The 23,637-nt window shown below is 42.7% G+C and overlaps 2 protein-coding genes across 11 annotated transcripts in view; one reads left to right on the top strand and one right to left on the bottom strand.

Annotated features, from left to right (window-relative positions):
- usp9 (ubiquitin specific peptidase 9) overlaps positions 1 to 15,580 on the top strand; it is a 36,566-nt gene extending 20,986 nt beyond the window's left edge. For 6 of the 10 annotated variants that reach the window (XM_005935833.2, XM_005935835.3, XM_005935840.3 and 3 more), the window contains 26 exons: positions 4 to 124; positions 252 to 382; positions 901 to 1,179; positions 1,294 to 1,419; positions 1,744 to 1,881; positions 2,061 to 2,227; positions 2,328 to 2,436; positions 2,528 to 2,674; positions 2,810 to 2,956; positions 3,086 to 3,293; positions 3,389 to 3,609; positions 3,916 to 4,103; positions 4,615 to 4,788; positions 4,877 to 5,018; positions 5,884 to 6,640; positions 7,845 to 7,968; positions 8,064 to 8,289; positions 8,408 to 8,537; positions 8,703 to 8,888; positions 9,174 to 9,394; positions 9,504 to 9,592; positions 9,683 to 9,839; positions 9,994 to 10,206; positions 10,761 to 10,790; positions 12,084 to 12,182; positions 13,446 to 15,580. In XM_005935833.2, the coding sequence (XP_005935895.1) occupies positions 4 to 124; positions 252 to 382; positions 901 to 1,179; positions 1,294 to 1,419; positions 1,744 to 1,881; positions 2,061 to 2,227; positions 2,328 to 2,436; positions 2,528 to 2,674; positions 2,810 to 2,956; positions 3,086 to 3,293; positions 3,389 to 3,609; positions 3,916 to 4,103; positions 4,615 to 4,788; positions 4,877 to 5,018; positions 5,884 to 6,640; positions 7,845 to 7,968; positions 8,064 to 8,289; positions 8,408 to 8,537; positions 8,703 to 8,888; positions 9,174 to 9,394; positions 9,504 to 9,592; positions 9,683 to 9,839; positions 9,994 to 10,206; positions 10,761 to 10,790; positions 12,084 to 12,182; positions 13,446 to 13,688 (4,773 nt within the window). In that variant the 3' untranslated portion in view covers positions 13,689 to 15,580. The remainder of the gene's footprint in view (positions 1 to 3; positions 125 to 251; positions 383 to 900; positions 1,180 to 1,293; positions 1,420 to 1,743; positions 1,882 to 2,060; positions 2,228 to 2,327; positions 2,437 to 2,527; positions 2,675 to 2,809; positions 2,957 to 3,085; positions 3,294 to 3,388; positions 3,610 to 3,915; positions 4,104 to 4,614; positions 4,789 to 4,876; positions 5,019 to 5,883; positions 6,641 to 7,844; positions 7,969 to 8,063; positions 8,290 to 8,407; positions 8,538 to 8,702; positions 8,889 to 9,173; positions 9,395 to 9,503; positions 9,593 to 9,682; positions 9,840 to 9,993; positions 10,207 to 10,760; positions 10,791 to 12,083; positions 12,183 to 13,445) is intronic. The other 4 variants (XM_005935838.3, XM_005935841.3, XM_014337954.2 and 1 more) reach the window with 3 other exon arrangements.
- Positions 15,581 to 16,274: 694 nt separating this feature from the next.
- Positions 16,275 to 19,536, bottom strand: rpl8 (ribosomal protein L8). Its single transcript, XM_005935843.3, has 5 exons — positions 19,359 to 19,536; positions 19,130 to 19,271; positions 17,336 to 17,554; positions 17,128 to 17,243; positions 16,275 to 16,471 (listed from the first exon to the last, which is right to left on the bottom strand). The coding sequence occupies exons 1-5, from the start codon at positions 19,494 to 19,496 to the stop codon at positions 16,313 to 16,315; spliced, it is 774 nt and encodes a 257-aa protein (XP_005935905.1). The 5' UTR covers positions 19,497 to 19,536; the 3' UTR covers positions 16,275 to 16,312.
- Between the last annotated feature and the right edge of the window lie 4,101 nt (positions 19,537 to 23,637).

The following is a 23,637-nucleotide window of genomic DNA, read 5'->3' as shown; positions in this document are numbered from 1 at the left end:
TAGATTATGTCGCTGCATCTGCGCTACATTTCCTTCCTGTGGCAAGTGGCCGACCTGGGGTGTAACCTTAACATGCCCCTGCTTAGAGATGGAGCTCGAGATCTCATGAAACTCATGCCCCCGGGTATTACACACACCTGTGCTCACAATATTACACACCTAGGTTGCTTGGTGATAATGTACTCCTATGCTAATGCACACAGACGGTGTTATTTTAAGTGGTCTTGTTTGTGCGGTTTCTTTGTCCTTAGATAACACTACAGTGGAGAATCTGAGAGCTGTTTGTCTGGACCATGCCAAGCTTGGTGAGAACAGCCTGAGTCCTTCTCTGGACTCACGCTTCTTTGGCCCCTCACCCTCACAAGTGCTCTACCTCATTGAGGTGAGTGTCACTGTGCCCTGCCTTGTTATACATTGTGTTCCCTTTTATCTATATACCCTTCATTATCAGATTTGCATAATGTATGCTGCTGTACATTGACCAGCAGTGGAACAACCCCAATGGCACCTGTAATTTTATAGTGTAATCTGTATTTAACTGGAATATTACACAGGAGTGAGTTTTGTTAGGTTTTTTTTTTCCCCCCAGCCCTCATTATGTTTTTAAAGAACTTTTTTTCCTCCACTAATAGGGCATGCAGTCACTGCCTATGGGGAGTTGACAAGCAAGGGAGAAAAATGAAATAAACATACATTGGATGAATATGATTTTTGCTGAGAATGTGTTTTTAAAAATGAGTTTGCTGAAGCTGCCATGCTGGTTGTTTCATCCAGATTAAACTTTCAGTCCCAACAATTGACAAAGGCTGTGGGGTGTGGCTTTTGAACCTGTTTGATTCTTGGATGTGGGGCATGCTAGAAAAATGTAAGATTGATTTTTTTTTCTTGTGTGCGTTCCAGGTTGTGTATGCTTTGCTGATGCCAGCCAGTGCCACTCTGGGCGAGGATGCCAGCGACTTCCAGTATAATTTCTTGAAAAGCGGTGGTCTGCCCCTGGTTTTAAGCATGCTCACCAGAAACAACTTCCTCCCATCTGCTGACATGGAGACACGGCGTGGAGCTTACCTCAATGCGCTCAAGATCGCCAAGCTCCTCCTGACTGCAGTAGGCTTTGGACACGTGAAGGCTGTTGCTGAGGCCTGCCAGCCTAATGCAGAGGGAAATATTCCTGTCTCTCCGGTTAGGTCACACTCATGATGCACACATAGACAAACCTGTATTACTTGTTTGACACTAGCACATATGCTTGCCATACTCTTACGTGCCTGCTTCTTTCTCAACACCTCTCTGCAGATAAATCAGGCTACTCATGACCAGGCACTGGTCCTCCAGAGTGCCCTGCAAAACATCCCCAACCCTGCCTCAGAATGCATGCTACGAAATGTAGCCATTCGCTTGGCCCAGCAGATTTCTGATGAGGTAAATTTTAGTGAGATAAGTTAAAGGAAATGATTTCTTTAAATTGTTTTTTGTTTGGTTTTTTAGGGAGGTCACGGTATCTTACCTTTAAAAAAAAAATAAAAATAAAAAAATAAATTATTTTTTATGATAAAGGCAAATGTGTTTATAAGCATTAAAAGGGCTGCGATTAAGGGCTGACATAAGTAGGTTGATATATAGTTATAATTATTATATGTTGATATGAAAAGCATAAAATATATTCAAGCAAACACTGGATGAGTAGACCCATTTGAGCTATTATGTCTGTAACAGTAGATTTTCTGGAACTGTTTTTTTCACTAGAATTTCTTCCAGGCATCGAAGTACATCCCGGACATTTGTGTGATCCGTGCTATACAGAAAATTGTGTGGGCATCAGGCTGTGGTACAGTGCAGCTTGTTTTCAGTTCCAATGAGGAAATCAGCAAAATCTATGAGAAGGTAAAAATGACTCTGAATGCTGATGTGTTTTGTTGACTGTGTTCCAGCAGCACTTTAAACTGTCTGCCATCAGGTGTTTGATGTATGAGGAAAGAATGCAAAAGCTTGATCAGCAAAAGTCTAAATCTATATGAGGTTTTGATCAGCCTGGTGACCTTTATCTGTCTTTGTTTTTGTAGACGAATGCAGCAAAGGAACCAGATGGAGAGGATGAGCAGGTGTGCTGTGAGGCCCTGGAGGTGATGACACTGTGTTTTGCCCTCATGCCCACAGCTCTGGACACACTCAGTAAAGAGAAGGCGTGGCAGACCTTCATCATAGACTTGCTGCTACACTGCCACAGCAAGTAAGGATACCAGTTTGCATTCTAGCCACCTTCTGAGGCATGAGATTTAAGCTTTGGGTGGGGGAGACATGATGCTGATTTTGAAATCTGTTTTCAACAGATCGGTGCGGCAAATGGCCCAGGAGCAGTTCTTCCTTATGGCAACTAGGTGCTGTATGGGCCATCGACCCCTTCTCTTTTTTATCACCCTCCTCTTTACTGTACTAGGGGTGAGTGGCTATATTTCTTTTGTATTTTAATACCATAACATCACTGCAGTCCACACAACAGAATCCTAACTTAATCCATGTCTGTTTCTAGAGTACGGCCAAAGAGCGAGCCAAGCATGCTGGGGACTACTTCACGTTGCTCAGACATTTATTAAACTATGCCTACAATAGCAACATCAACCTGCCAAACGCTGAGGTGCTGCTCAACAATGAGATCGACTGGCTGAAACGAATACGGGTAAAAGAGCCTTTTAATCATTGTTAATGATTTGTTTTAGCTGTGCAAAATGTGTAAGGAATCATAATATATGCTGTTGTTCAACTAGTTATTTAAGGCAGAAGTGAGGCTGTACTGTATGTTTTCATTTGCCAGGACGAAGTGAAGAGGACAGGGGAAACTGGAGTGGAGGAGACGATCTTGGAGGGCCACCTTGGAGTCACCAAAGAGCTTCTTGCCTTCCAAACCCCAGAGAAGAAGTATTACATCGGCTGCGAGAAGGGAGGAGCAAACCTCATTAAGGTGAAACACACATTCATGAAAACAGTGCTACTATAATGAGAATATGTCCATCCTGTATTTTTCTTGTTTCACATAACATCACTAAGAAACCATATCTTCTTCTTCTCCTTTTTTTCCTGCTTGATTTAGGAGCTGATTGATGACTTCATCTTCCCAGCATCTAATGTTTACCTGCAGTACATGAAGACTGGCGAGTTCCCCACAGAGCAGGCCATCCCAGTGTGCAGCACTCCTGCTTCCATCAATGCTGGTTTTGAGCTCCTCGTGGCGCTGGCTGTTGGCTGTGTCCGCAACTTGAAACAGATAGTCGACACTCTGACTGACATGTACTATTTAGGTATGGAGATTGCTTTGGCTTTAGAGATGACGCCGCCCAAGCAGCTTGTAAATTACAGTATACATGAGGGTGTTTTTACTTTGTTCTCCATCTAGGTTGTGAGACACTGACAGAGTGGGAGTACTTGCCTCCAGTGGGGCCACGGCCCAACAAAGGATTTGTAGGTCTGAAGAACGCTGGGGCCACTTGTTACATGAACTCTGTCATTCAGCAGCTATACATGATCCCTCCTATCCGCAATGGCATCCTTGCCATTGAGGGCACGGGGACTGATGTGGATGATGACATGTCGGGGGATGAGAAGCAGGAGAATGAGGTACAGTGAGAGTTTGTGTTGCAAGAGATTTAGTCCCAGTTTTCATCCTTTATCAGCATCCAGTGACTGACAGACTGGCCAACTATAAGCATGGAGGTCATGTAGGTAGAGCTTGGAGCTGAGGGCAGCATAATTACAAGACCAAATAGCAAATCACTTCACACAGTGACTTTCCCTCCCAGTTCTCATTTAGCTGCTATGATTTGTTTTCCCAACTAAACAGCAGCAGTTAAAAACGATAAACAATTTTAGATTTAATGACACATGTGGATATCAATATTTCACCTGCGTATTTTGTTTCCACAGAGCAATGTAGATCCTCGTGATGAGGTGTTCAGCTATCATCACCAGTTTGATGACAAACCTTCCAGTAAGTCAGAAGACAGGAAAGAGTACAACATCGGGGTCCTGCGTCACCTGCAGGTCATCTTTGGCCACCTGGCTGCATCCAGACTGCAGTACTACGTCCCTAGGGGATTCTGGAAACAGTTCAGGTATTGCAAAGACTCATTTGTTTTGAGCATCAGCAGTTTGCCTAGTTACCTGTTCCTGAAGTCTAGCGGGCTCTTATACTAAATGTTCTCGTCCTTGCGAATGGGGGATTCCAGAAGTTATGTCAGATCTCCTGCCACAGGCGGCATTTTTGTGTTGTTTTCAGCCAGCCGTGGGTACCACAGCGGTTGAGTTGAAGACGCAGTCTATGATCATGTCCGTTTTTACCACAATGTCAATGCCACATCAATATAGAAGCTTAGTGTGTCCCAGATTATACAGTTATTCTGAAAAGAAAAAGACGTCGAAAGGGGGGAAAAAGAAACTTGTTGATTTCTTTGCTTCCAGCTTCAACGTCTTTTACTCCTACACCAGCGTCGAAGTTGATGTTGTATCTGAGTGCCTGTGCCCTCAGCACTGCTATAAATGCTTTCAGAGCTGTGGTGGTGTCAGTGTTTGCTAGCAAGGCGACCAACGTAGCAACCATAATGTATCCGTGTCTTCCTGTTTTAGGTTATGGGGTGAGCCAGTTAACTTGAGGGAACAGCATGATGCACTGGAGTTTTTCAACTCTTTGGTGGACAGTTTAGACGAGGCTTTAAAAGCACTGGGCCACCCTGCCATGCTCAGTAAGGTGCTGGGAGGATCTTTTGCTGACCAGAAAATCTGTCAAGGATGCCCACACAGGTAAGTACACATACTTTGTGTTTGGTGACTGAATATGGGCAGCAGTTTAAGACACTGTATACTTAACCCACAAAAAATGTGTTGTCAGATATGAGTGTGAAGAATCGTTCACAACACTCAATGTAGACATCAGAAACCATCAGAACCTGTTGGACTCAATGGAGCAGTATGTAAAAGGAGATCTGCTGGAAGGAGCAAACGCCTACCACTGTGAGAAGTGTAACAAAAAGGTGAGAAGTTGGTGTCCTTCTGTTTAGTATGTGATGCTTGTAACTAGGGGTTGGGGGGGGAAATCGATACTGTGTAGTATCGTGATATTTTGTTTGCTAATAATGTATCGATACAGGGACAGCAGAAATCGATATTTTGTTACAAAAAAAGTTTTTGTGGACTGGAACATGCTCTGACTTCAGAGCATGTTGATCCTTTTTCTGAGCAAGAATCCTGACACTGTCGAAATGTGTTTAACTTTTTTTTTGGCAGCAATAAAACATGACAGTTTACTTATTTTAATTTAAGACATGTTTTATTTTAATTAAGTTTAAAACTTTTTTTATTTAATGTAAAATTATATTTTGTTTTAATTTACTTTCAAATTCTTCAGTTGCTGAAGGGGCTGCAGTTTTCATATTGCATAGTTCAGAATAGCTATAATTGTACCAGATGGTTGCATTCAGTTAAGTTGGACTAGACTGTAACACAAACCGTTCAGTTTGTCAACAATAAAACTGACTGAAATGAGAGAAAGACTGAGTGTGAGACTTTGATATTAGATAAAATGAATATTGAAAACGTTTACCTTCATGTACAGAATCTGAATATCGCAAAAATATTTTTAAAAATTGCAATAATATCGTATCGTGAGTTAAATATTGTGATAATATCATATCGTGGGATGTATGGTGATTCCCACCTCTACTTGTAACTGCTCATGGGAAATTCACGCCAACTTTTACCATCATTTTCACACTGAATCTAAACAAACTTTGTTGTCCTCTGTTTAACTTCTCACCAGTTCCCTTTTCCTCACCTGTTTTTATGCTTTTTGCTTTAAAGGAGCCGTAGATAATCTGTGATGCTTGTTCTCCCTGTCAGGTGGACACAGTGAAACGTCTGCTGATCAAGAAGCTGCCTCCTGTCCTCGCTATCCAGCTAAAGCGCTTCGACTACGACTGGGAGAGGGAGTGTGCCATCAAGTTTAATGACTATTTTGAGTTCCCTAGGGAGCTCGACATGGAGCCGTACACGGTAGCAGGTGTGGCCAAGCTAGAAGGCGACGACGTAAATCCGGAAAACCAGGTTATCCAACAGAATGAGCCCTCTGAACCGACGCCACCAGGCAGCTCCAAATATCGCCTGGTGGGAGTGCTGGTCCACTCAGGCCAGGCCAGTGGCGGACACTACTATTCGTATATAATCCAGAGGAATGGGGGTGATGGTGAGAAGAACCGCTGGTATAAATTTGATGATGGTGATGTGACTGAGTGCAAGATGGACGATGAGGAGGAAATGAAGAACCAGTGCTTTGGAGGGGAATACATGGGCGAGGTTTTTGATCATATGATGAAAAGGATGTCGTACAGGAGGCAGAAACGCTGGTGGAATGCCTACATCCTGTTCTACGAACGTATGGACTCAATGGACAAGGACAGCGAGCTTGTCAAATACATCTCGGACTTGAATATCTCCTCCACTAAGCCGCATCAGGTCAAGATGCCTGGTGTTATCGAGTGCAGCGTCCGCAAACAGAACGTCCAATTCATGCACAACCGAATGCAATACAGCCTGGAATATTTCCAGTTCATTAAGAAACTTCTGACCTGTAACAGTGTCTATTTAAATCCTCCTCCAGGTATGCATCAGTTTTGTGTGTGCGGGTAAATTCAGAGCTAACTCTTTGGATCCGAAAAAACGAATGACTCTTTTTAGCTAGAGTTTAGTTTAGTGCTAGTTTCTTTTTGCTTTATGTTTGCTCAGACCTTTTGAGACATGGTTCCAATACTGGAAACATTAACTGTAGCAGATGTTTACAAAGCCATCTGCTGCCAGATATCATGCTGGTAAATCATGGTTGCAAACACCAGCTAATATAGCTGTGTTTGATCATTTTATTAATCAAGGTAAGGTCCATGTAATCTGGAAAGCCTCTTAAGAGAGGGAGACCTGAACAAGATGGCAATGAAAACAGGCAATCGATAAAATGATACCAGCGAGAATAAAATAAACAATACTCAGATAAGACAGTCCAACCATCCACTCATGTTGACAGGTTGTATGAAAAATAATAGCATGTATTTCATTACTGATGCACAGATTGTGTTGTTCCTCCAGTAATGGCCGTGCTCTTAAATTCCCCCTGAAACCTACTTTGATCTTTTTGATTAATTCCTCATTGTATCTGATCTGTGGGTTTCAAAGCTTCTCTCTTAAAGATACAGCTGCTGCCAAAAATATTTGTATCACTAACCTATGCCTAAAAAAAATTATATATATATATTATATCTCACTCAACTCAATGTTATAAATAAAATTCTCATGGAGGGGGAAAAAAAATTGATGTTTAGTAGCTCAGCACAGACTGCTTAATACTGCACTACCTCTGTGTTAGGCATTACAAAGCTCTGATGCATTACTATTTGAACCAGAGCCCAGTGATGCCATAACCCCAAAAACACAGAATTTTTTCTGATCATAAGAAAATAAGAAAACAGTGTCAGTTTAGGTAGTTTCACATTTTATCTGAGCTTGCTCTGAGCCTTTAAGCTGCTGCCTCGTTTTGTGAGCCGACAACTTCCCATCTGCTGTTTCATTATGTGCATTTCATGTTTCATCTAACTCCAAACAAAGGAAATGTCTGTTTGCTATTTACACACTCCAGTGGAGTTGCATATTTCACTTCCTTTGTGTGTTTCTTAGCCAGCTCTGTTGATGTGCAGTAGTTACTTTAAGGAGAAGTAGTTGGGTGAAGCCTTAGTTGCATGTTTAAGCATTGAAGAATTAGCTGCAGTTACATGGAATATTTTCTTTGTTTTGGTAACCGCTACTCTTTCTTTTAGGACAAGACCACCTTTTGCCAGAGGCAGAGGAGATTGCTATGATAAGTGCTCAGCTGGCTGCTAGGTTTCTCTTCAGCACAGGTTTTCACACCAAGAAAGTAGTACGGGGTCCTGCCAGTGACTGGTGAGCCTTGCTGTTTCTTTTTTCCTTTTTTTTTTTTTCCCCCCTCAAGTGTTCCTGCCCTTGTTTACACATGTTTATCTTGTTTTCCCCTCTAGGTATGATGCCCTTTGCATCCTGCTGAGACACAGTAAGAATGTACGCTACTGGTTTGCACACAACGTTCTGTTTGCTTATCCTAACCGGTTCTCTGAGTACCTGCTCGAGTGCCCGAGCGCTGAGGTCCGTGGGGCATTTGCCAAGCTCATTGTCTTCATCGCTCACTTCTCCCTGCAAGATGGCCCCTGCCCCTCCCCCACTGCCTCGCCTGGACCCTCAGCTCAGGTTGGTGCCAGGCTTACATCTGGGCACTGGAAAAAGGACTTTAATTCGCTCTGTCTGGCCTCACATGTTAACACGATGCCTTTGATGGACTCCAACTGATTTCATGTTTGTGTTTTAGGGCTGTGATAACCTCAGTCTAAGTGACCACTTATTGAGAGCTGTCCTCAACCTGCTCAGACGAGAAGTTTCTGAGCACGGCCGTCATCTGCAGCAGTACTTCAACCTCTTTGTCATGTACGCCAATCTGGGTAAGGAGCGCACAGAGATTGTTAAGCTTTTATGTACATTTGTTCCTCAATGAATTCTACAAAATTTTATGTAAATTATAATTCAGTTCTTTAATAATTAAAGTTATTTGGTGCTTGGAATGCTTTTACTTTCTTCTGACCTGTCATTACTCCTGCCACATGCAGGCCTGGCTGAAAAGACGCAACTGCTGAAGCTGAATGTTCCTGCCACATTCATGTTGGTCGCTCTGGACGAGGGGCCTGGCCCTCCAATTAAGTATCAGTATGCTGAACTGGGCAAGCTCTACACTGTCGTCTCACAGCTGGTTCGCTGTTGTGATGTCTCTTCACGCATGCAGTCCTCCATCAATGGTGAGTTGTTGGGGTTCCCCCCCCCCTTCTCCTTTTAGGCACAAGTTGTATGAGCTCAGTTAAAGTGAACAAGTGATTGTGTGAAAAGGGTTAGTGAGAGCCCAGTGAGGATTTTCATCCTTGCTCAGGATCTAGTGACTGACAAACAGCCACTCTGAGCCTCTGTGCTGTGTAGGCACAGCTTGGAGCTGAGGGCTCTCAAAGATGATGAATGAGGGACTTTGCTAATATCCGCCTGCATTCGTAGGATAGTCCATCTTAACTTTTGTTTTGTATTTCCTGCAGGTAATCCCCCTCTTCCTAACCCATATGGGGACACCAACCTGACGGCTCCAGTGATGCCTGTGCAGCAGCTGGTGGCAGAGATCCTGTTTGTGAGGACGAGCTACGTGAAGAAGATCATTGAGGACTGCAGCAACTCTGAAGAGACAGTGAAGCTGCTTCGCTTCAGCTGTTGGGAGAACCCTCAGTTCTCCTCCACTGTGCTCAGTGAGCTGCTCTGGCAGGTAAACATCTAATGCTTCTTCAGAGCAACATGATATTCAGAACTCCATAGGTTTCTTACTTATAAATGTCTACAAGTGCTTGTATTTAGACTGTACACATTGTCTGCAGGTGGCGTACTCGTACACCTATGAGCTGAGGCCTTACCTGGACTTGCTGCTACAAATCCTGCTCATCGAGGACTCCTGGCAAACACACAGGTCAGACTTGATTGCTGAGTGCAGAAAGTTACAATTTTTAAACTTGAACGTGGTTTTAAATTTCTCCTTTGCTTCTTTTTGTGTGTGTAGGATTCACAATGCGCTGAAGGGCATTCCCGATGACAGAGATGGGCTTTTTGACACCATCCAGCGCTCCAAGAACCACTATCAGAAACGAGCTTATCAGTGCATTAAGTGCATGGTGGCCCTTTTCAGCAACTGCTCTGTGGCTTACCAGATCTTACAGGTAAACAGGCTGTCTTTCTTTAACTAATGCAGACCAAAGTAAGCACTAAGTAACATAACAAGAAAGAGGTATATTGATGTGCTTTGGCATGTGAAAAGACTGGAAGCTTTAAAACATTTAAACGTTTGTTACATTTCTGTGCTTGTCTGTACAGAGTAACGGTGACCTGAAGCGAAAGTGGACGTGGGCAGTGGAGTGGCTGGGCGATGAGCTGGAAAGGAGGCCATACACAGGAAATCCACAGTACACCTACAACAACTGGTCACCTCCTGTTCAGAGCAACGAGACCTCCAACGGATATTTCCTGGAGCGCTCTCACAGTGCACGTATGACACTGGCCAAGGCCTGTGAGCTCTGTCCCGAGGAGGTAATACCATTAACCTTGTACTGTACACACCCACAGATTCTCTTTAACACTATTTTGCAGTCTTAGGGAGAGGTAACAGAAAAAATATTGTAAGACTGAGGCTGAATGTGAATGTGTATCACATCACTTCAACACAAATAGCCCAAATGAATGCTCTAACATGACCAGCATTTAACATGTGGATATGTATGAGTACTAACACGGCGATTAATCTAATATTAAGCCGATCAGAAAATTTGTAATTTACCATTTTCTCTACCTCTTGTAGTTACGCACGAAATGTGTTGTGTATTTTTAGCTTTGTATCCTGATTTTTTTTTTAAACATATAGAGAGTAAATTATCTGGAATCTAAGTGCTCAGCTAAAAGAAACTGAGCTTGATTAAAGTACAGCTTACCATGTTTGACTCTGTGTTGTTTACATGGCTGCAGTTCACAATACACACAGATATGATTGTGTTGTTTTCACTTAAAATGCGTTACTTGTATATATTTTTTTATGAATGGAAAATCCAGTCAAATGACACACTTCTCCTGTAATATTCCATACACAGCTCAAGTGTACTCAGGGAAGCCCAGGGAAGGTCAGTATTCCAGGCACCACGACATAAAAGAAGGAAGTGAGACAAAACCTACCAAAAGAATTAGCAGAGAAACAACAGTTTTAGCTTCCATCACATTTAACACTAGTTTAAATCGAATTGCACAGCTTTGAGTTTCTTGTAGATTAGTCAGAGGCTTGAAACACTATGACGATGAGCCTTTTGCATGTATTTTCAATATAAATGTCATGTAAATAATTTAGGATGTGCAGTTAGAGTAAACTACTCCAATTTTGTACATGTCCACTCTGCGTAGGTAAAGCAGATTGTGAGCGTACATGATATTTTATTTAAAAAAAAAAAAAAAAAAAAAAATCATTTCTTGGCTGTTCAAGTAAAAGGCAAGGTGTACTGGCCACTGGTGAGATATGAGATGCTATGTAGTGTAACTAAGCATGAGAAGTCATGTTACGCAGCTGCACACAGTGAACAGATCTTTGTTCTCTTCCTGTCCTGTTGCCCAGTCTCAGCAGCACTGACATAGCCAGTCTTCAATCTCAGTCTAGTGCTCTTTTGCCAGTTTTTGCTTCCTCCTCAACTTGCAGTGTGGTACGGCCAGCCACCTGCATCTCCTAGCCTCAGCTGTACTTGAGCATTCAATGCTAGTTACAGTATTTTAACTGTTAAGCCGTTGTGCTTTTTTAGCCGCTGTTTTGCAGATTTGTACATTTCTAGATCTCAAAGGTTGCACATTACTCTTAAAGGCATAAGCAGCCCCTAATGTGAAGCTGTCAGTTTTGTTATTTGGATCAAATTAAAAGCCAGAACTTATCATATTCATAGTATTAAGTTTTAATCTGTGACAAAATAATGAACAAAAGCTAAATTGAAAAGTTTATAAACTCGTGATGTTTCAGATAGCTTTCAGGTCCTGTCCGTTACATCATGTTGTAATGTTGATGTGTACTTGACCTTGCCTCAGAGATAAGACTGTAAAACGATGAGGCTGATGTTATTCGATATAGCATGATAAAAGTACAAATGCCAATGAGCCTTGTCCTTTAAAAACGACGCACTGAAATTACCTCCACAGTAGAGGTTCATGTGCACCTTCTGTTAGCTCCATTTTTCATGCTCTCAGCTGTAGACGCCACCCACACACATAATTCAATCTCCTAAACCTTATTTACTTGACAACACAGTAGGAAGTTTGACTTTCCCACACAAGCTACTCTCTGATGTCAGACTATTATACTTTGTTCAAATAGATGAGCACATTTCCAGTTTTTGTCTTGATATGTGATTACAAACATATATTCATCTCTTTTATTCTAGGAGCCAGATGAACAGGAAGCACCCGATGATCAGGACTCCTCCCCACCTGAGGATACGTCTCTGTACCCACATTCTCCCGGAACAACCCAGTTTCAGCAGGTAGTGTCTCAGAGGACAGCTTACTGCCCATTCCCATCAAAGGATGTTCTATCTTTCTAAATCATAACATGTGAGGAAAATAACTTGCAATAGAAAGCAGCCTAAGCTTTTAGCAGCATAACTAAGAGAGTATCCAGCTCTTTACTAAAGAAAAAAGGATAATCTTACAGTACAGTTCAAGTATTTGTCTCCCATACCCAAACTGGGAGCTCGGTCCACAGCAGAGGGGCCTGCTAGCTGAACATGGGGTTTCTGAACTTTGGTGTGTGAAAGGAAAGACTTTAAGATGAATTCTGGATTTAACAGGGACACAGAAATATGACATCTCCTAGTTTCTGTTTGCCAACAACTTTTGCTTAACTGGAAACTTTTCAGGGAGGGGTTACAACACCTGATTTTACAAAAATAAATAAATAAATCCATCCCAGAAGTGCGGAGCTTGTGAAGTGTTTTTTCAGTGTCACTCTGAGACAGGATGTTCTCGAGTTTTCATATTGCACAGGTAAAAGAACGCAGTCTTAGACAGTGGTTTCAATCCCCGTAGCGAGTCTTGTATTATCTGTTAATGATGCTGGTAACCATGGTGAAAAGTGTTTTTTCCTGAGTATTATTTCGTGCCCGAGCACTCACACAATCAGTGACTCAGGTTTGTCAGTTTGTGATAATGCTGCACTGCAGACAACTTTGTGTCCTTCCCCGAGTACAAACTGTACTTGAGTTCATCCCTTTACACTGATTTTGGCACGTTTTGTCTGTGTATTCAGTAATTTACCACACCAGGCTCATTTCTTTCATCAGAAACACTTCATCCGTCTTTGAGGTCAAGTGCAAGTAAAATGTAGACAGGAAGCGGCATGTGGCTTCACCTTGAGTGACTCTGTGGCTGTCAGGGCATTTATCCCTACTGAAGACATACATTACTAGTCATAGATGGGGATTTTTTAAAATTTTTTTATAGGTTCTGCTTCGTGAAAGGCAGGGTAATTTCCTGTTTAGTGCATTTACAGCAAGCAAACACGGACTAAAAACAATCTGTGGTGCACATGTTGACTGTAGTGAAGAAATGTGGCTCTGATGTTTTTACTGATTCAGCAGCAGAGGTGAGGTCTGTCAGTTTAGATTAGTTTGGAGTTATTGGCCCCAGCAGCGTTGCACGTGCATAAAACACGTGGCTGTGGATGCAATTAAAGCATGTCATGTTTTCATTTGAGTGCATTTCTTATATGATGTGCTGATTTTTCTCCACGCTCTCCCCCCGAACAGAACAACCACCCTCACGGGCAGCCGTACACCGGGCCTGCTGCTCAGCACATGAACAACCCCCAGCGCCCCGGTCCGGCCTCCGCTCCGACTCCAGGCCCGACCCAGACTTCCGCCCCTGCCCCTGCCCCTGCCCCCGGTACCACTCCAGGAACAGGCCCGCGAGCACAAGAGAACTGGGAGGGCACGGAGGAGGCCGCTCCCGCCCCCACCTCCACCCCAGCGCCCGCCCCGCCTAAGGAGTAACCTCCCCCTCCCTTCCTCTGCTGTGCCTCGAGCCTCCATCGTCCCACTCTCTCCTCTCGCCGGGTCCCACCTTTCTCTTTCTCTCTCTCTGGCCCCAGGGCAGGGTAGAGCCTGGCCACTTCTCTCTTCACTGTCCCCACTCCCCCCGACAGCCTGCGGGAGACGCTCTCTCCTGACCTGAGGCCGCCTGACTGTGCGACAGGGGCCCGTTCTCGGCTGCAGAGGCGAGGGAGTGGACAAGAGTTCTAATAACGAAAAAAACAAATTTACCTGGAGCTGACGATGCTGATGCGCTTGTCTACACGACGAAAAGGTGTACATAGTATGTTAATGTTTTTGACTGTTCAGATTCCCCAGTAGCATAACTCTGTGTGGTTTGCTGTTGGGAGATGTTGCAGATGTTATGAAAAACAAAATGGATATTATAAATAATAAAAATTCCCCCCCAGAAAAAAAAAACTGTAAGAAGACAACAACTCCTTTGTTTTATCACCCATGCTCAGCAGTAAAACTTTGTTCTGCCATCGGACGGTTTCTGGTCATTCACCTGTAGAAGGACGCATTGTTATCATCATAATTATATTCTTCTTAAGCTCCTTGGCAACCTTACGACCCACGCCAAATCAACCCCCGAGCTGTGGTTGGGTTTTACTGCGAGACGTGGAATGGTTGGGTGGACTTTAATGGTGTTTGGTTGATGTGAAAAAGCATTGATGCAACATTGTTCTGAAACTCATTGCCTTTCTCTCACTTTTGTCTTTTTTTTTTTCTTTTTTTTCTTTTTTTTGGTTCTGGTAATTAATTCAATCCTTTCTGAAGCTCTAGTTAATATGCTGTAACATTTAGCATGGCTTCTCACCAGAATAGTGTAGCCCATGGGAAGACTTGTGATCATAACAACCTAAAAGCTGTTCTTAATCCACATCTCCAGAGGGGTGTTGTTTCCCTTTAGGTTGTCTTTTTTTTCTACTCATCTACCCTGTCTACAAAGAGGGCGATACTTTTTTTGTTTTTTTGGAACCAATGTATGAATAAGTGGCTTTTCAATTGCACATTATAATCCTCCAACTTCACATTTGGCAGTCAGTTTCGGTGGGTTAGACAACTTTAGCTTTCATCTATAGGAAAATGAACACATATGCAACAGAACTGCTGTACTGGGCTTTCTGGTGTATAATAGACTGTGTGGTTTGCTTCTGTCTCTTCAATAGAGCCTAGTCGTAGACAGACTTTGTTGCCCATCGGCCTCCTTTCTGCCGTGGAGCTGGTCAGGTTTGGCATCTGGCTGCGGTTTGGGATGATGTGACTGATCCTGAGCAGCAGCGAGCACCCACCCCACCTAACCCCACCCACCCCCACCTTTGAGAGTAGGTCCCACAGCAGGGTTTTACCGTAAGAATAGCGGCTGGTTAGTCATGTTGCAACTTGAGCTAACTTGTGATTATGTAGGAGTAAAGGTAAACATCAGTAAATACTGTATTTAATTGGTAACTTGAATGCGTGTAATTTTCTTTTTTTTATTCATTTTTTTCTTTTTTTTTTGTCAAAAACATACCAAATACTCCTGCAAATGAAAATATTCTGCCCACCGTATTATATTTAAATATTTTGCTCTTATTTTATAGAATTTATTTTGTTGTATTTCACTAAAAAAAATAGAATTTGATTTAAGAGGAACATTTTTGTCCTTGTGTTATTTTTAAAGAAGATATTTGACTGTACAGAGTTCTGCGCCCTGTTTTTTGCCGACTTTTGTTTTGGCCATGGTGTGACGTTGAATTCTGGAGCTACAGTCGCGATGTGGACTTTCACTTTGTGAGGTTTTTTGTGCACAGAAATATAACAAAAAAAAAAAGCATTGCGCCCTTAGCAAATAAAGAACATGGAATCTTGCCTGCGTGTCATTTTTAAGCGTTGGACAGTTCAGAAGATACTTGACTTGTTTTCGATTCTGCAGTTCAGTGTGACTTTTACTGAATCTGTGCCTTAATAAAGGCCCAACTTCAAGGGAGTCATACTTTGAAAAGCACATAGTATTTGTTGAAAGTGTGAATCTTACATAGTGGCCACAAGAGCAAAATAATTAAGTCTCTTTAACAAACTCTGGCCAAGCGCGTGGCTGTTTCGCCTCCATCAAGTCTCCAGTCTGTTTTCCACGTACCCTTCACTATTACTGATTTCTGGGTCACACTCAGAAGGCTGGGAGCAGGGATGAATTACTAAGGTCAGGCTATTTTATTGCTTATGTACTTCAATGCATTGGAAGTTCAATCACCTGCCCAATAAGATGCCCTCTAGTGTTTAGAAGTGGTCACTACACTAAAGCAGCTAAAATTGATTATGAAATTCTAACTTGTATACAAATTGTTTCAAATTAAAAACTAATTAGCCTTAACAGGGTTAAAAAACATCTGAGTATTTTTTTAAAGTGTGTTAAAGCTTTGCTGGTGTGACAGCTGAAACACCTGCTCCTGATTATCATCACAACTCAGGAAGAACCCCCCCTGCTCATCTAACCACCTCACTGAAATGGGGTTCATTGTTTTGTATGTGGTGTGGACTCCGGAATGACTTCAGCCAATCAAATGTTTTGGAATAGGTTTTTATTATCAACACGGTCAGATTTAGTTCTCCTTCTCCTGGACGGTCTTTGTTCCGCGCAGTCTGCCTGTACGACGGGCAGCAATAAGACCGACCTTGCGACCAGCAGGTGCATCCCTCCTGATTGTTGAGGGTTTGCCGATGTGCTGATGGTTACCACCACCGAAGGGATGCTCAACAGGCTGCAGGAGGACAGGAGAGGGGGGGGAGAAGCATCTTTAGTATGAGGACTTTCAAAAGGGAATCCATCCTCTACTCTTTTCTTCCTCACTGACTAATTTAACAGCAAGCACACAACCAGGTATTGTGATAAACATCCTTTCACCAGCCTCTTAGCTCTGAGAATCAGAACCAACAGGCCTTTATTTCATATGTTCAATAAAGATTGTTTTCTTTGTGACCAGAAAGGCTCAAACAAGGACTTTCTTCATGTGGTTGGTGCTCTGACAACACAGGCAGCACCATCTAAAACATCAAAGCAGGTTGTTCCTCTAAACGTTTTGAGATTCGCCCGCCCACAGACTCGTTGCAGTGTGTGTGAGTTCTGCAGACTCTTCTGGAAACCCATTAGGGTAACTGTAATACCGAGTGATTAGCTATTATCTTCACCACCTCTGAGAATAGGCAATCATCTGCATCAGTGCTGAGACTTTTTATGGGGCTCCATATTAAACTTTTCTAAAGATTCAATGCCCAAAATAACACAGTCTGATTATCTGCCTACATGACATGTCTTTCAGTTCAATGCATAAATACATGCATCTGTCTGCTGCTCTGCCTGCAGTCCTGTATGTGTTTCTAATCGCAGCACAGTGCCGGTACGCTCATGTTCACTTACGTTCATAGCCACACCACGGACACGTGGCCAGCAGTTCCTCTTGGCCTTGTACTTGTGGTAGGCACGACCGGCCTTCAGGATGGGCTTGTCAATACGTCCACCTCCAGCAACGACACCTTCACCACAGAAGGAGGGCAGACACGTTTAAACGCTTTCCTCAGTCCAAAGACTAGATCAAATGCGCGGCTGTTTCGTTACGCTTTCTTACCAACGACGGCTCTGTTGGCAGAGGCGATGACCTTCTTGGCGCCTGAGGGCAGCTTGACTCTGGACTTCTTGGTCTCGGGGTTGTGGGAGATGACTGTGGCGTAGTTTCCTGAAGCACGGGCCAGCTTGCCTCTGTCACCGGGCTTCTCCTCAAGGCAGCAGATGATGGTTCCCTCAGGCATTGTGCCAACGGGCAAGACATTACCAATGTTCAGCTGAGCTGTGGGACAAGGGATGAGAGGACAAGCTTCAAACTTCCATCTGACAATCTGAAAACAGTTTCACCTAAGCAACAGCTCTGTTCGCGTTTCATTGGAGGCTGACTGAAGACAGGCAATCAAAAAATGTAACAGAAACACGAGGCAGCAGATAAGCAGGTGCTGCACAGCACAAAAGCAAATAGTCGCCCTCTGATTACACCCTAGGATTCTTCTGCTGTTTTCACAGATGCTCATCTTTGCTTAATGAGCTAAATAAGACAATAGTTCAATTAGAACCAACACTGAGACTGAAAATTATTATTAAAACATCTTGTGGTTCATTCAGATAACTTTATCCATATTCTCCATCAAGGACCACCAATGGAACAGATTTATTTTTAGACCAGAAAATATTTAACCATGCAGATGGAAAGCTCAAACATTACACACTTCATGGTTAAAATTGCTGTTATCATGTTTGTCATTTAACAACCACAACTTAAAAGTCTCAGGGGAAAACAGAGATCCCCCTGAAGTGGGCAGTGTGGCTGAGGACAGCTGAAGTCCTGACCTATATATCAGAATAGAGCTGCTGGTTCCAACCCCATAACAAGTACAGGAGGGCAACTGTCGCAATCTTCTACTACCAAACACATGGTACTGGGTGCTTCTTCTGTCCCCACAAAGCACAAGTGTGGACCACAGCCCCAAAACTACAGATACCAAGTTTAAAAAAAAAGTGTGTAAATGCCTTCAAACTGTTGACTTTCTGTCAGCAGATATTAAAATAAAAAACATCATGGCAGTCCCAAACAGCTGACTCTCTGCACAACAGCACCATTATCAATGAAGGAAATGCTGATTTGTATTCATGTAGAAGGAAATACAAATAAAAGTAATCAAGTAGTGTAATTACACTTTGACTAAAGCTAAAAAAACAACTTTAACAGCTACATCCTGCAAGGACTTTAAGACTTCTGAGTGAAAACACAGAGAGTGAAGTTGAGATCTCAAGTGTGTCCAGCACTAACCCAAACTATGAAAGAGCAGAAAACATTCAGGCAGCTTCTTGTCGAGTTGCTCTGTATGTTGCATATTCTATCAGCTCCTATATCATATATGATCATTACTCCTGTGACTAACTTTATGACAGGAAAACATTAAATCATATCATTACATGGCTCCCTGGAACTACTGCCACCTCTGAAGCCACTCAATCTTAACAGGAACTTTAAAAGAGAGTCTGAGTGAGACAGAGGTCCAAAATTCCTTCTCAAGCTTGATTTAGACTTCTGTGGGAAATCTATGTCATAACTTGCATAGTAACCGGAAACTACTTTCATCCCTACACCTGAACCTTCCACGCCATTCAAGTCATCTTTTTATGTGTCGACCTGATGTTTAGTTACATTTCTCAGGAGATGGATGCCAGATTATGTAGCAGGTTGTGGCGTAAGGTTAAAAATGGGGATCCAGCTATGGTGTAAGATCGGACGCAGAAATATAATTCATGCATTAGCGTCACGTTGTGGAAAGATCCATGGCAACAGATGAAAATCTAAGAGCAGCTCATACACCCTTGCTCAGCGTCTTACCCTTCTTGCCACAGTAGATGAACTGTCCGGTGTGGATGCCCTCGGCAGCAATGAAGAGCTCCGTCCTCTTCTTGAACCGGTATGGGTCACGGAAGGCCACTTTGGCCAGGGGGGCACCACGGCCAGGGTCGTGGATAATGTCCTGCAAGGGGAAACCAGCAGGAAAGACATTACAAATCCGTCCACCCTCACCACTGCCCAAAACAGCTCAGATTTATCATCAAATTACCTTCACAATCCCCTTGATGTAACCATGGCGTTCAGCGAAGTCAATGTGACGGAGTTTAGCAGCACCTTTCCTGTGCTTGACGTGGGCTTTAAACACAGAGCCCGCACCTTTTCTCTGTCCCCTGATTACACGTCCCATCGTGTACTGAAAAACAGAGCATTTAATGAAAAAAAAAGTTACATTGTAGTGTCTTGTTAATACAGGATAAAATTAAATCCAGCATCTCCATCAAACAGGTCAAAACAGAGAGAAACATGTGGCTACCCCTCTAAGCAGACCTGTGTAGTAATTACTAAAGCTAAACCTCATTGAATGGATCCAACCTTAACTTATGATACATAAAAACACTTTAAAGCAAACATTTAACCAGTAGCAAGTTAAAGAAAACGTTTCAAAGGCCTGAGTTTAAATGTGAGGATTTAATGAGTTCCACTGGTTTTTAAAAGCTTGAAACAGACACGTATCTGTCGGGTTGACATATGAAATGCTAACAGGGCTGCTACTAATGTAAAGTCACATTAAGTTTTCCTTTATGGGAACTTTAACTTGAAGCTTATGTATGTTTGTCGGTATAGTGGCTGAAACACTGCACAAAGCGAGTTTGGCTTCTCATATGCAGTAATACATCTCTCATAATGCTAGCTGTCGTTAGCCCGCCAAGCTAGCCTCCGTTAAGTCAATTTGTTAAAGTAACGGTTCAGGTTTAACACAAATTTCCTTTATTCCAACACTTACACGCGTATATACAAATTTAATTATTAGCTGCTTGCCAAATTTGCTCATATGAAAGGCTGCCGGCCTTTTAGCTACCAGCACACCGCTGTAAGTGCGCCATGTCGCCCAACAGGGACACACAAGCACGAAAAAAAACTTAAAATCAAAAGTCTGTCGTTAAAATGCTCGTTAGGTCTTAGTCTTATACACTTCTTCCGTATTTAGAAATGTCTTTTTAAAGCGGATGGCCTAATTAAATCTGGATTTAGAACAGATTTTTAGGACGGGGATCAGAAAGTAGACATCCTACCTAAACTCCGTTGACGGAAAGAGGAAGTGCAAAGGAAAAAGCCAAGGTTTTCTTCCGGAGAAATCACCGCGGGGGCCGACGGGAAATGTAGGCTTCGTCCTCGTTTTCTTAGTTTAACTCGGAAGTAAGCAGCGATTGTCGCAAATAGAAGAATCGCAGCACTGAGGTATTAAAACTCTATATGTGTTAAATGATGGGAGCACAATCTTAGCATAAATATAGAATAAATAAACCTAAACGCTACCTTTAAGCAATTTGGATTACAAACATTTTCACACATTGAATGATAGAAGATAGAAAAATAACAAAAAGAAACATTTTTGGGGGGCTATAAGGATGTTTATAGTAGCCTATAATGAGTTTCTTTCTAAATGTAGCTGAGCATTACACAAAAAAAGTATACAGGGATCTTTGAGTCTTTACTGAGGAGTATGATGACAGAAGAACAGCCCTCTTAAAAAAAGAAAAAGAAAAAAAGAAAAAGAAAGACTGTGGGAATAAATGAACTCCAGGAGATGGCAGCAAAATAATGTCAGAGTGGTTTTTATGCTCAACCATGAAATAATTGCCTGAAATATTTTTAAAATTAAAGCTTCTGACAATTTAAAAAACATATTAAATATGAATTTGCATATAAGCAAAGGTTGCTAAAGCAGAATCGTGACATTTGTGACATGTGAACTACTAAGCAGAATTTTTGGCCTGCGTTAAATGATGTTGGTAATATGTTTTAGGGATATTATCAGTCATTATTATCAGATATTATCTAAAAAGATTATTCTGCTTCTTCTTTTTGAAACCTCACGTGGTATCTCAGTACGGGAAGCGCTTTCTGGTGTGACTAACCACACCAACTCTACTACTACCACATCTATGTAAGGGGTGAGGGCCTCCAGCTCGCACTGGAACGGTTCGCAGCAGAGTGTGACGCAGCGGGAATGAGGATCAGCACCTCCAAATCTGAGGCCATGGTTCTCAGCTGGAAAAGGGTGGAGTGCCCACTCCGGGTCGGGGATGAGTTCCTGCCCCAAGTGGAGGAGTTCAAGTATCTCGGGGTCTTGTTTGCGAGTGATGGGAGAAGGGAGCCGGAGATCGACAGACGGATTGGGGCTGCGGCTGCAGTAATGCGGACGCTGCACCGGTCAGTCGTGGTGAAGAGGGAGCTGAGTGTAAAAGCGAAGCTCTCAATTTACCGGTCGATCTACGTCCCTAGCTGTGGGTAGTGACCGAAAGAACGAGATCGCGGATACAAGCGGCGGAAATGAGCTTCCTCCGAAGGGTGGCTGGCCTCTCCCTTAGAGATAGGGTGAGAAGTTCGGCCATCCGGGAGGGGCTCAGAGTAGAGCAGCTGCTGCTCCACATCGAAAGGAGCCAGCTGAGGTGGTTCGGGCATCTGACAAGGATGCCCCCTGGGCGCCTCCTGGGCGAGGTGTTCCAGGCATGTCCCACCGGGAGGAGGCCCCAGGGCAGACCCAGGACACGCTGGAGAGATTATATCTCTCGGCTGGCCTGGGAACGCCTTGGTATTCCCCCGGACAAGCTGGAGGAGGTGGCTGGGGAGAGGGAGGTCTGGACCTCTTTGCTTAGGCTGCTACCCCCGCGACCCGACCTCGGATAAGCGGATGAAGATGGATGGATGGATGGATATTATCAGTACTTTTAGTGTGAAATGTGCTTGCACTGTCATTCTAGTGATGTTTGGTAAAGTCATCCCAGTTCTAAAAGATCATGTGGCCCCTGAAGTAATGCCACTGGACTCTGGGATTCTGTTATTTTGTCCTCTAGCTTCACCATTGAAAGTCAGCAGGGTGGTATTAGTGCATTAGCGCATACCTCCGGACAGCTGAAATCGAGATGCACTAACTCTTAATGGGAAAATTAGCAGGAAGTGTAAATTTAGTGCAAAAGTCAAAATTCACCTCAAGTCCCCTGTGATTTTTCTCACCACAGAAGAAGATGTGAGAGCAACAGTTGGCTCCCCTTCTGAGATCCGAGTGTCCCGCTGGTGGAACCAATCCACTGTGATTAATGGGGGCATGCACACACCCACAGAGCTGACAGTGTCCATGATAAATAGGTGGTTCACTTATTGTGATGCTGCATTGTTTTATAAAGTCCCACAGGCTTAACATGAATAAATGCTGCACACATGCACACAGGTTTTACACGTTACTGTGTTTTTGTTTCTTCTGAGGACACAGGAGTCATCCTAATTAAGATCCTCCAAATGACCCTGCAGATGTTTGTTTAATACACTGCAGTCTCAGATCTTCATGTCTTTACCAGTCACATCCGTGTTTCATTGTTTCTGTTCACTGTTTAATGCATTGAAATAAAGCAGTCACTTTAAATTGTTGTAACAAAAGCGAGAAGCGAGTTCATACAAGCTCAGAAACAAAGCATTCCTTTCTGTATTATTGTGTTACCTGGATGCTAAAGTGAGAAAGATGATGAAAGAATATTTATCATCACTGGTAAGAAACTCCAGGCAGCACAGCAACACGGTGATTAGCACTGTCTCAAAGCAAGAACAGTTCAATTCAACCACCTGGCTGGAGCCACGCGACCCTGACAACAATAAGAAAAAGGTAAGAAAAATATCATTCAATCACACTTCTCATGGCTTCATCTACAGTAAGAGGGTTGCAAGGTTACCTTGCTTGAGGCTTCTGCTAATAAAATCTGTATCTATGTGTGTCACTAAAAGATAAAACCTATCCTTATTTTATTATATTTATATATACTAACAAATTCCCAAGCTATGTGTGGGAGGCAGGGAAAGTACATACATACATATGATCATTACAGTATGATGCTATGATACATTATATTGTGACACTCCAGTCTAACCTGACATTCGTCAACTGCTGAACTGAACTGTCAAATATAGATACACAAATATATACGATTGTGGTATTTGTACAAAATACGCCATAGTAACTGTTTGTGCAAAGTTTCGTCAAGAATGGTTCACCAATCATAAGGATACATACACCAAGGTTTTTACTTGATGTGTCTTAATCAGAATCAGAATTTGACTTATCCCTAAGTTTGTACACAAATGAGGAATTTGTCCTGATGTCATTGTGCAAAAACCTGTGATACAGAAATGAAATATATCATATAATATAGGCATTGGTACAAAAACATTGATGTAATAACAAATGATGAAAATCCATGCTTAGTACTTATAGATGTTAGAATAGAAATTAAGAAAATATAAAAAATCTTTAAAAAAAAAAAAAAAAAAGACAG

Source organism: Haplochromis burtoni, unplaced genomic scaffold, assembly GCF_018398535.1.
Source record: "Haplochromis burtoni strain Fernald_Lab_line unplaced genomic scaffold, NCSU_Asbu1 Contig_75, whole genome shotgun sequence".
NCBI classification, from domain to species: Eukaryota; Metazoa; Chordata; class Actinopteri; order Cichliformes; family Cichlidae; genus Haplochromis; species Haplochromis burtoni.
This window is presented reverse-complemented; position numbering and strand designations above follow the sequence as displayed.